This window comes from Pteropus medius, unplaced genomic scaffold, assembly GCF_902729225.1.
Source record: "Pteropus medius unplaced genomic scaffold, Ma_sr-lr_union100, whole genome shotgun sequence".
NCBI classification, from domain to species: domain Eukaryota; kingdom Metazoa; phylum Chordata; class Mammalia; order Chiroptera; family Pteropodidae; genus Pteropus; species Pteropus medius.
In genome coordinates this window covers 2,990,888-3,003,743 of record NW_024354360.1, presented here as the reverse complement: position 1 = coordinate 3,003,743, position 12,856 = coordinate 2,990,888, and the positions used below count along the sequence as shown (strand labels likewise).

The window sequence follows — 12,856 nt, the reverse complement described above, 5'->3', positions numbered from 1 at the left end:
AGGTACTTGATTCCAACACATGTAGATTTCTTCAGCCCATGTTAGCTATTATAACTAAAGCATCTAAAAGGGAAATACTGGCACCATTTCTGAACTAAGCCTTGTTCTAATTCCAGTGGATGGTTTCACAAAGTTAAATAGAGATTGACACCAAGCTGTCCATGCAGAATTGGCAGGAGATTATCTTTCCTAGTCTGTAGTTCTGAAAAAGGAGTCTTCATGGGGGACACTGAAAACCTATATCTAAACCGTTGTCATCTTGTCAATGAAGGGTACAGAAGAAGCTGTTGAGGGGAACGATAAAGAAGAATTCCATGTTTCCATACCCATTCAGTGTAAAAAAGATATTCTTGCAAAGAAATAGATAGTCTCTTTATGGTAATTGGACAGTCCCACTTTCTCCCCTGGTGTCCTTCTAAGTTGTACAAAGGAATGTTCTTAGCTTTCTTCTCTAACCACTCGCCTCCCTTTCTAGACAAATGTTTCTTCTATATCTTTCAAGATATGTAGCTGATCAATAGAGATATCCCAAGTTGATGTACACAAATGCCCTAAAAACGGAGGGAGGTGGTGGCAGAATGACTCTGGAGCCAAGCCCCCCAAATGGATGAGATGACAATCAGCAGTGACCACCGTGTCCTGGCCTTCAGAACCTCTGGATATGCTCCTTCAGATTTTTGCTAGTCAGCTCAGAGGCACAGACTGTCTTTTCACAAAGTATTGCATGGTCTGCTGGAAAGTCACAGTTTGTCATCAGTGTAGAGATGAGAATTATAATTAAACTTTTGCCACAAGGAAGAGAGATTGTTGTGACTTTAATATGTCATTTGCTATTTTAAATGACAAATTGATGACTATTTTATATGCCCTACTGTGCATTTAGTGTTAAAAAGACCTTAATGAGGCATTTGACTATTAAGCAACTTGAAAGTGCTTCATGTGAAACCCTCTGGTTAAGATGGGCCCTGGCCAGAACATGATGAAACAATGTGTTCACCATAATCTGGGAATCCCAGATTGTATCAAAGCAACCATTTCAAACTGTCAAATCAGATTTGACTTTGTATTCAGAGACACAGGGTCTAGAGCAGGAACCCCAGGAATGCAGGTTTCCCCAGGTCAACCTGGAGCAGTTAAGTTAACGAAGAGCATGCATTGGAAACGTCACCTTGCTTTATTCAGCCTGTCTTTTCAGAGGGTTGTCATTGATGTTGTTATCCTCCAGCTTTTTGTTGTCCATAAAAATTCTCTTCTACAACTTAATTCAGTGTATTGAGAATAGGGTTAGCTAGAAGAGAATTGAGGTCGAACCTAATGATACTATTAACAGTAATAATCAGTGCAAATTAGTGACCCCTCTCCAGGCAGATAACTATCCACTCCCCTTTGTGAAGGAAAACCATCCCTTCATCTTGAAACCCACGGCCTCCTGCCCCCTCAGCTACCTCTTACCGCTCAACGGTCTAGGGGCCCTAACCCTTCTTGTGAAACTTACCCCCAGGGTCCACTAGAAATCCTGTAATTTTCCATCCAGTTAAATAACAGAGACATGCCATCTTGCAATATTTCAACTTCATTTCTTAAAAGAATAAGGACTAAACAGAAATCAAGCCAAAAGATTCAGAAAATGAATATTTTTTATAGTCATCTTCAGATTGCACTCTTATCTCTAGAGTCCACCTCCTGGTGATTGTTTGTTTTGTCTTTTTAGCCTTGGTTTCTTTTTTTTTTTAATGTGTTATGGAAGTTTCACATGCATGTTTATCTTGAGAGTAACTTCCCAGCCCCTGACGTACACACACATGCATGCACACATGTGCGCACACACACACCACAGACACACATACCACACACCCACATACACCACACAAACACCATACTCATATTCCATATAAACACCAAACACACCACACACACGTACTACACAACATACACACACCACTCTCCTCCACTGGCTCTTTCACTTCCTCTTGTCCCCCATGGCCTGTATGACCAGCTGAGTGCTTCTGCCCTGGATTGAATTGGGGCCCCACATTGCAGGGCACCATTTCCAGCCCTGCTTGCTCTGTATTCTGCTTTTAGGCCCTGTTTTCCCTGCAGAGTACAAGCCCTGGATGGCTTCTTCCTGCTCCTGACCTGGGTGCAGTGGGACAGAGCTTTCAGCAACTCGCGGCCTCATCATTTTTGTTCTGTTCAGGCCTTCAATTAGCTTATGTTTAGAGAAGTCTCTGTGGTGTATGGCAGGAGGAGGATGGACTTTTTTGAGCATGAATTTACATTATAAATTAGTGAGATTGGATTAGATTTAGAGCTTGAAAAGAGAAGTATAGTCAGTCCTCATTATTTGCAGATTCCATATTTGCGAGGTTACAAATACATTTTATTGCCTAAAATGTATTTGTAACCTCAAATCAATACTCATGTACTTTTACGGTCATTCACAGAAACGCCCAGAGCAGGGAAAATTTTGAATTGCCTGCCGTACGTGTTCCCAGCTGAGGCTGAAGGAAGGAATGCTCTGACTAATCATTTTAGCTCATGCTGTACACAGGTGTCCTTTTCATGGTCTGTCACTTCATGTTTTTTACACCTTTGTTGGTGATTTCACTGTTTAAAATGCCCCCAGTAATAGTGCTGAAGTGCTATCTAGTGTTCCACAGTGAAGAGCTGTGATGCGCTTATGGAGAAAATGGGTGCTAGATAAGTTTCCTTCAGGCATGAGTTGCAGCACTATTGGCTGTGAGCTCAATGCTAGTGAATCAACAATATATATTAAATAAGATCTCTTTAAATAGAAACATGTAAAACAAGACTGTGTAGTAGGTTGATGTAAACACTGTGACCAGAGGCTAAGCCACAGTAGTGGTTTCACATTCCTTAATTCAGTGTTCTTGGCAACATTCTAGAACACAATTACCGCCAGTAATGAGAGTGTACTGTATGTGTGTGAAAGAAATTGAAGCCTTCCCCAGGCAGCTCCTAGAAGGAGCCCAGGCAGCCCTTCCCTCCAGCCCTCACTGAAGTTTGCTCTTTTGTGACACTCTCCTTTGCAGGTTACTTTCTGAACTTTCTGGAGCCAGTGAACAATATCACCATAGTCCAAGGCCAGACCGCAATTCTGCACTGCAAGGTGGCCGGCAACCCGCCCCCAAGTGTGCGATGGCTGAAGAATGATGCCCCAGTCGTGCAGGAGCCCCGGCGTGTCATCATCCGGAAGACAGAGTATGGCTCTCGGCTACGAATCCAAGACCTGGACACAACGGACACTGGCTACTACCAGTGCGTGGCCACCAACGGGGTGAAGACCATTACCGCCACAGGTGTCCTGTTCGTGCGGCTTGGTAAGTGGCAGCAGTGTGGGCCTGCTAGTTTGCAGCTAGGGAGCATCACAGCCACCATGTGCAAGATTAATTTGCAGTTTGAAACTGAGCATGCACACACCAGCAGAAAGGAAATCAATAAAGCCTTTCCCCAGGGCCTTTCCCCTTGTGCATGTTCTCGGCTTAACCTGCTCCCTATTCACTGGTAATAAAAGAAAAGGGACACAGATGGAGGGTCTAAACCTGGATGTAGAACATGATACTCGAAGCTGAGCTTCGAGACTTAGTGGGCAGGCCGTGTGTCACAAGGTCACCCTGTGGGGAGGCTGCCACTCACAGCCCTGGAGGTCTCCCCTCCCCCAAGAGGTCCAGCACCTACCACCCAACAGAAACCTGGCCCAGTGTGATGATGACAGTTCTGTTCACAGGTGGCGACAGAGTTAAATGGCTAGAAGTGTATCCCCTTTCATCTCAGTTGTGAGAAGGTCTCTGCAATGCCCCAGCCTGTCACACAAATGGCAGACCATTCTGTCACTGATTAGTAGAATAGATCTCGTGAATCGAGATCAGATCGGGGAGAGGGATAACAAAAACTCCAAAAATACATCCAAACATTTCTGCATAAACAGAGTGCCCCTCCGTGCTTCACGGTTTTCCTATTCCTGAGCAGGGCAGAGCCTGGCGGAGGACAGCTCACCACAAATGAGCACCGTTGGCTACAGCTACCATTGGCTGGATTGGAAAAAGTTTGACTCCAAATCACAAAGTATTAATAACGTGTCCTTCTCTTTTCTTTTTAGGTCCAACACACAGCCCAAATCATAACTTTCAGTAAGTATCTGTTTTCCTCAAACCATTTTCTCATTCTCTGAGGGTTTCCGTTATGTAAGAATCCAGGTTTTAAATCCAGCAAGCACATGTCTTTGCCAAATTTGCTGGAAGTTCACACAAGGCTGGACTTCACACAAGGATGGCAATGTGCTTGATTTGGGCTGGAAAACAATTGTATTTTTCAGTTTAATGTTAGGGAAAATGTCATGAAAACAGAAATTGCTAGTTTCTTCTGTGATCATGACCTTCCAGAGTAGGAATATCAGCATGCATACCAGGTTGCCCAGGGCCACTGGGACCCGGTATCCAAACACATTTGGAACCAGAGAGGCAGTTTTTCCTGAAATCCCAGCACAATCCACAATTGTAGGTGTGGTCTCAAACCTTCTTCGGTGATGAAGATGAGGAGACAAAGGTTCGGAGCCTGGCTCAAGGACTTTATTGAGCTGTGAACAGTTCCTGCTGTGAACTCAGGTCTCTTTCCTGATACAGCGCCTTTCACCACAGCCGTCCATTGTTGGAAGATTCTGCTTTGGACCTCTTATGTCAGCATGTGCCTGAGAATCACTCTTTAGAGCCTGTGTTTGAGGCTAGCAGTGGCAGTTGGAGTCCTCATTTCCTACCCAGACATATCGGAGAGCCATAGCTTCCTGCTGTGAACTTCCAAATGTTCTGAGCAGTGACGCAGACACTGTGTGTTGCCTAGTTGAGCAGTGTTTGCACATCCATGTCTCCCGGTGCCTCATAAACACTGGGCCACTGAGACGTGGTGGGTGGGCTGGGGTCCTCTGAGCACATATCAGGCGCTGCTTACACAAGGCCGATTTGTGAGAATCCTTAATAATTATTCAAGTGAGGAAGGAAGAAACTGCATCAAGGAAATGTCTGCAAGACTTTGGAAAACGGTATAAATCATTTCAAACACTGAATTATTATTTTCTTTTACATTTAGATCATAATTTATATAAATATATGGCAAACATTATACTTTATAATATGGAATCCGCAAATAATGAGGACTGACTATACTTCTCTTTTCAAGCTCTAAATCTAATCTAGTCTCATTAATTTATGATGTAAATTCATGCTCAGAAAAAGTCCATCCTCCTCCTGCCATACACTACAGAGACATCCCCAAACATAAACTAATCGAAGGCCCGAACAGAACAAAAATGACGAGGCTGAGAGTTGCTGAAAGCTCTGTCCCACTGCACCCAGGTCAGGAGCAGGAAGAAGCCATTCAGGGCTCGTATATAATATCATATATATAAATATGATTATAATGTAATTTGTTAAATATGTAAGTAACAAATATATTTACATATTTAAATTTCACTTTTAAAAACAATATTTTTACACTTATTTTCCTCTCATTTTTAATTATGGATTAAATCAACACATTCTTGCAAATAATTTGGACAGTTCTGGTAAAGTGAAAGTTCACCCTGACCCGTCCCTCTGACCTTTGCCCCAGGATGGCCTCCATTGTCACATAGGTATGCCAAAACAGGGCCTTTCTCAGCATTTAGTACCTGTGTGTACCTAGAGAGATAGAGTATTTCACTTTTATCTACTTTTTTACATAAATGATATTATATTTGACGTTTAACTAACAGTGTGTCAGTATATTTCAAATTTCCCTGATAATCTTTCTTCCTGTCCACAGAGTGCATGACTTTTCCTGCAGTGGCAGGAATTTCCGTTGCTTCCACACCCACAGTGGTTTCCCTGTTTGTGTCCCGAGACTGGTGGACAGTTTCTCTAGGGGGGATTCTGAAGAGTAGGGCAAAAAGTGGCACAGGATGTACCCACCTGTTTATAAAGTGGACATGCACTTGGCATGCACAGGTCGCTCCCTCCCACCCATTAAGAGGACTCGTTTCTCCTTGCTTCTAACCTGATTTCTGAATCTTCACTTTTGCTGCTCAGAAGGAGGAAAACTGGTGTCGTCTGCTTTGTTCTCCCTCCCCATCACTGCTGAGGCCTGCTGGAGGATAGGTGTTTCCTGGCACTCATACTTCTTTGTCAACCATCTCTTCATGACCCTTGCCCATCGCCCTTACATTGTTTCTTAATGATTTTTCATAAGTATTTGTCTTATTTCTTGATCACACAGAAATTTAAGTTTTTCTGTCATGTATCAATAATTATATAGGTTTTCATGGGTCTTATTAAAGAGTACCCTAACTTCTCTGAAAATTCATAATGGTATTTTGATTGGAATTATAATGAATTTTTAGATAAATTTGGGGAAAATTAATATCTAAATTGAATTGCCCTGTCAAGAACCTTCTTCATGCTTTAAGATATCCTTTTCTCCCTAACATTCATTGTGAAAAATTTAAACACATGGAAAAGTAGAAATAGTTTTATAGTAATATGCAATCCATATACCTACCAACTAGATCCTACCATTTACATTATACTGTGCTAGCTTTATTGCCTATCTTTCCATCCATCAATCCATCTTATTTTTTTTTTACTCATTTTACAAGTTGTATATATCTGTACACTTATCCTGAAATTTTTCAGCGTGGGAATCATTAACAAGATTGCTTTTTTTTGAGTTAAAACTTATGTACAATGAAATGCACAAATCTTAAGTATTTCATTAATAAAGTGCAAGAAATGCAAAAACCTCTGCAATCCAAACTGCTATTCAAGCATAGAACATCCTGTCACTGGCGAAAGAAAGTTCTATCATGTAACTTCCTAGTCAACTCCCCTCCTTCTCCAGGCAACCACTATTCTGATTTTTTCCTACTGTGGACCTGTTTTACGTGTTTCAGAGCTTCATAGAAATGTAATCCTGCAGCACGTAGCCAATTAAGCCCAGCTTCCTTCACTTAGCATTGTATTAAAGATAGATCCATGTTGTACATGTATCAGTAGGCTGCTACTTTTTGTTGTTGAATGGTGTTGCATGCTATGACAGTGCCAGTCAGTTTATCCGTTTTCCTTTTGATGGACACGTGAGCAGATTGCATCTTTTGACTATTACAAATAAGCTGTGATGGATATTCTCACACAAGTTTTTTGTGGGCAAGTTTATTTTCATTTCTGTTAGGTAAATACCTAGGAGTAGAATTTCCGGCTTATAGGGTATATGTGTGCTGAGTTTTGTAAGAAATACCAGACCTTTTCCTGAGGTGGCTGTACCACTCACTTTGCGCTCACACCAGAGGTAGGAGAGTTCTGGTCCCTGCATGTATTCACCAGCATATGGTCTGGTCAGTCATTTTAAGTTGAGCTATTCTGGTGGGTATTATTAATGGAATATTTAAGACTTGTGCATTTCATTGTATGCAAATTTTAACTCAAATGATCTTCACGTCATTTTCACATCTTAAAAAAGTAATTTTTATTAGTCATTCAAAATTTTCAAGCAAATGCAACTTAAAGCTATAAAGTTTCCTCTGAATGCCATTTTGGCTCCATTTTTCCCGCTCCTGCCCTCAAACACATGGGTTTTTGTTTTTTGTTATTTTCTGATTTTTGTTGCATTTCTTATCAGTGAATGTGGGATGTATTTACTTTTGGTAATTTGTTAAGATTTTCTTTGTGACCAATTAGATATGGTTAATTTTTGTGACTATTTCCTGTTATTTCAAAAAATATGTGCGCTCTGATGGTGGCCACACATATCTCGATTTATATATTAGATCACATGTTAAGTATGTTATAAAAAAAAAAGTCTATATATTTTTTTGTCCACATGGGTTACAGATATCTGAAAATTTGTGAAAGTCATCTATACTCATTCTGGGTTTACAATTTCTATAAATTTTTTATTTATTAAATTCGTGTGTATGTTCTTAAATACCTATAGGTTTGAGGCAATATAGCTTATGTTTAGTTTTGTTTTAAGTCTCTTTTAATGCTTTTTACCTTGAGTTCAGTTGCCAAATAATATTGTTGCACCTACTTTCTTTTTGTTTGCTATTCCTGTCCCACTTTTTTTTCAACCTTTTTATGTTCCATTTTATGTAGGTCTCTTGTAAATAGCGTATAAGTACCTTTTTTTTTTTTGGAGATTGGTGAGGACGGTTTTTCAGTCTGAAAGTTCATGTTAATACATGTAGGTTTTGTTCATTTTAACGATTATACAGCATTCCATTCAATGAGTCAGTTCCACTTTAATCATGCATGTTCCTGCTGAATGAAGGTTGGTTGTTTTCACTGATAGAACTGTCTTATGAGAAAGTCTGTCCATACCTCCTTGTCCCTATGGGTGAGAGTCCTCTGATGATAGAGACCTGAGAGTGGAATTGTGGGCGTGCACTTCCCACCTTTACCAGGTATGGCCAGATTGCCTTTCCAAGTGGTTGAAGAGTTCACAGTCCCACCAGCGATGCACACATTCTCATTTCCCCACATTTTCCAGCATGTGGTATTATCAGAACTTCAGATTCTGCCAATGTCCTAGAAGTCCAGTAGTAATTTGTAGTAATTTTACATTGGACTTAACCAGTAAATAGTGAAGTTGAACATATTTTTGTTAGTTTAATTGCCATTGAATTGCCCATTTATATAGTTTATCCTCTTTGTATGGATTCCATACTTGTAAATTGTTACTCACTAAAATTTCTTTGTAACCCCAAAATTAATATTCACTCATGGACAGGTGCAGAGGAGTGAAAAATTTTGAGTCGCCCAAGGTACATGTTCCCAGCTGAGGTCAGGTCTGCCTTCTTGTTTTAGTTCTCCTACTGTAAACAGGTGTCCTTTCTGAGGTCTATTTATATTTTGTGCTTTTCATTGGTGATTTTGCTGTTTAAAATGGCCCCAAGCATTGTGCTGAAGTGCTGTCTAGTGTTCCTAGGTGAGGAAGGCCATGATGTGCCTTATGGAAGAAATACCTGCTAGATAAGCCTCTTCGTTCAAGCATGAGTTACAGTACTGCTGGCAGTGAGCTCAATGTTAATAAAATAGAAACAAACACATAAAACAAAGTTATGTATTGATCGGTTGATGAAAATGTTATGACCACAATTGCAATAAACTCTCTGTTTTTCCACTGAGAACAATGACTCAGTATTTACTAATTCTGTGTTTGCAGTGACTTTACAGAAAATAACTACCACAAATAACTAGAATAGACTGTATTTTGTCTGTTTTTCTTTATAGTATTTGTCTTTTCCTTATTGAGTTGCAAGAGTTTTAAAATATATCCTAGATATAATTTTACATCATTTTTACTCTTTCTGAAATTGATTTTTCTGCTGGCATAAGCTAGGGTTTTACCATAAGAATTTTTCTATATCAATGCCATGTCACTATCTAATGAATAACCTCATCTGTAATAAATAAATTTACTATCACCTTTGTCATGTGAAATTTCTGTATGTGCAGATCTGCTTCTATGCTCTCTATTTTCATCCAGTAGCTTCTGTACCACAATATTCTAACAGTATATTGCTTTATAATATATCTTACTATATAGAGAGAAATAGTCTCACTTATTGCTATGGAAAGTTGTCCCCAGAAAAAATTCATATTTTGAAGTTTTAAACACCTCCCACATGCGACTGTATTAGAGATAGGACCTTTAAAGAGGAAGACATGAGATCTCTCTCTTTCTTTCTCTCTATTTCTCTCTTTCTCTCTATCTCTTTATCTCTCTATCTCTCTCTGCCACATGAGGGCACAGCAAGGAGAAGGTGGCCATCTCAGAGCTAGGAACTGAACTGTGAGAAATCAATGTCTGTCATTTAAATTGCCCAGTCTCTGGTATTTGTTATGGCAGCCTGAACTAACGAATATCTTTACCCTTACTATACCATTTTTCTAAATAATCTTGATGATTGTCTTTCAGTCTTCCATATGAATCAGTTTGTATTTTTATTGGAATTGCATAGAAATTTGATTTTTACAGTTAACTTTTTCATATACACAGGTTATTGTGTAGTTTTTCTCCTTTCAACATATTACTATTATGTTACATATTAAAGTTCCTTGTTAAGTAATTTTACAGTTCTAGACTGAAATATCAGTCAGAGTGAGTTATTCTTTTAATAACTGAGTCAATCTGCCAACTTTGTGCTAGCAAGTGATTTTCTTTTGATCAATACCTTGTAGACTGAGGCACCAACCCACTGCCTTGGTGGTCATTTTTCTGCGGCCATGACTTTTCTGCCCATTGACTATGATTGTGTTTCAGAAGACTAACCTCTACCACCTTTATGGTATCTCTTAAAGTTACCCAAATCAAAGATGGGCAGAGGGAAAATCAGTGGGCTTAGAATCATCCACAAGCTCTGTTTTTGTCACTGGAATATCACCACCTTATCCTATGCTGCAACTTCTCTCTTAAGTCATTTCCTGAGAAAATGCACAGTAGTTAAAGCTGTTTCATTTTTGGTCAAATGGTGTTTCCTGTACCTGCAAGTGGAGAGTTGTATAGTGAATAATCACATAGCCTTGATTGGTCTCTCTGTACAGCACGTCAGTGTTGGAACACACTGCTATTGGTTCTGAGATGTGAACACGAGTGGTCACATTTGGCTTACCCCCTCTGAGCTCATTGCTCTCTTTCCCGTGCTGCTGCCCTCACATGTCCACACATGTGAATGTGTGGACATTATTTTATATGTGTTGAAGGAAGTGAGGGATGGAAATCTGTGGACCACTAAAACATTGTTTTTACTTCCACCCATTTGCAGGGGGTGGTGAGGAGGGTGTGTATATGGTGAACAAAAACTTTAAGAACAGGTTGTTTTCCCACAGACGTAGGCTCAAAGACAGGGTTATATTATAGCTTACTCAGGTAGCATTTTGGTAATGCAAGGGGATTAGTGTGAGGCTATGTGTCTCACATTTCATTTATGGGTTTTATTTTTATCTGCTCTTATATGAAGTGGTTGATTTTCACGATTATAGACCCCTGCGTAAACCAGCAGGATAGCCTGATGGCAAGGAGGTGGGGCTGTGGGGTAGGGAGGGGTGAGCTCAAGCTCGAGCATCAGACTTCCACGTTTCCTATGTTTTTGTCCAATTTCGTGGCCCACAAGTGAGTGCATGCAGAATGTGCTTCAGCAAATGTCTGCTTAAAGGAACCTATATTGTGCTTTTGGAACATTAAAAGTTATGTTAATTATTGGCCTCTGGGAAATCACCTTCCTTGGGGCTGAGTTCTGAGCCCTCTTATTTTCTTACAAACTGTAGGTAGTTCCAAGGCTTCAGCCGTTCTCCACCCTTATGTACATAACCCCAGAATCTCCATTTCTGGATCTGATTTATCTCCCTATCTCCGGACCTCCAAATTCAGCTTCATAATGGGTGTCTCCAGGTGGATGACTCAAAGGCAACTTTGCATGTCTAAACAGAACTCAGCCATTTTTACCTCACACTCCTTTGCTGTTTTGGGGAATTTGTCATAAATCTAGTTCAAACTTTATTCTAATTACAGGAAAATAATACTGTAAAAAAACCTGAACCTGCCAACTGAAAAGCCAGTAATTAAAAATGACTCTGGAGAAACCAAGCTGTCTTACTGTTGTAAGTAAACTAACTCAGGCAAATAGCTGACATTTAGCATTTGACGTTAAAGCCATTAAACCACCAACCTAATCAAATTGAGTTAGAAGTACTTCTTATTATGATAGGTTTTATTTTCTGAAAAATGTAACAACTCTCTTTAAATACCATAGTACAGAACTTGAATAAAAGATAGAAACTTAATTCATTTTAAGATTCTGTGATAAGTGACTAAACAATCATCAGTAATTAGAGAGTACACGCACTCTCTCCTTAATTCAGACCATGTAGTGACACAAATGAAAATGCTTACACTTTAGCAGTAATGATAATAATAGCACTTGCCATGTAGTAACACGTTTAACACCGCCAGTCTTTTTGCGTTCCCTTGAGCCCATGTATTACCTATTATGTCCTATTATGCATGGATGAGAGCTTTTTACACACTGACCTCCTTAGTCCCCAAGAAAATACCAACCTTCCAAGGTTTACCTGGGAGGAACCAGCTTCTAAGCACGGTGGAAGAGGATAACATTTGCTTTCCAGTGGACTGATTACATTGGAGTCGCTATCTCTCTGCCTCTGGATGTCTCGTGTGGTCCTGGTCTTAGAGATGGCTGTGGCAAAAACCCACAGGGGTCTATAATCGTGTTTCTAAAAGTTTGCTGACTGGATTTTTATCTCATGAACATTAGTGTTGGGTGTGTTCAGTTGGACCAAGTGGACATTTTTGCCATATTTAATATGACTGATATAATTGGATGCTAGGAGTATTTCATCTTGAAAGTAGAGAGACAAAGTGTAGTGTCTGATTTTCAAGGAAATCATTCATTCATTTAACAAATTTATATTGAGAGCCAACTATGTGCTATACCCTATTCAAAGTGTTGGGGATACAACAATGGTTGAAAGAGACAAAAACTAAAAATTCTTGCCTCGTGCTGTTTATATGCTCTTAGGAGACTCTTATTTTGGGCTTCTTTCACAAAATTTGATATCTGAAAGATTCTTCCTATGGTTTATTCCTTTTTATTGATGGCATATATTCTACTGTATGAAGATATTACAATGTGTTTACTTATTCACCTGTCAGTGGACATTTGAGTTTCTGGTTTGGGGCAGTTATAAGTAAAACTGTTATGAATATTTGTGTTCAAGTATTTTTGTAAACATGTTTTCATTCCTCTAGAATAAATTCTAGGTGTGGGATTGTTGGATCAGATGGTAAA

General features: G+C 39.7%; 1 protein-coding gene across 4 annotated transcripts in view; it reads left to right on the top strand.

Annotated features, from left to right (window-relative positions):
* ROR2 (receptor tyrosine kinase like orphan receptor 2) overlaps positions 1-12,856 on the top strand; it is a 209,944-nt gene that overhangs the window by 165,931 nt on the left and 31,157 nt on the right. For all 4 annotated transcript variants that reach the window (XR_005650502.1, XM_039852182.1, XM_039852184.1 and 1 more), the window contains exons 3-4: positions 3,054-3,341; positions 4,121-4,151. Coding sequence is in view for 3 of the 4 variants with exons in the window: in XM_039852182.1 (XP_039708116.1) it covers positions 3,054-3,341; positions 4,121-4,151 (319 nt within the window). In the remaining variant the exon portion in view is untranslated. The remainder of the gene's footprint in view (positions 1-3,053; positions 3,342-4,120; positions 4,152-12,856) is intronic.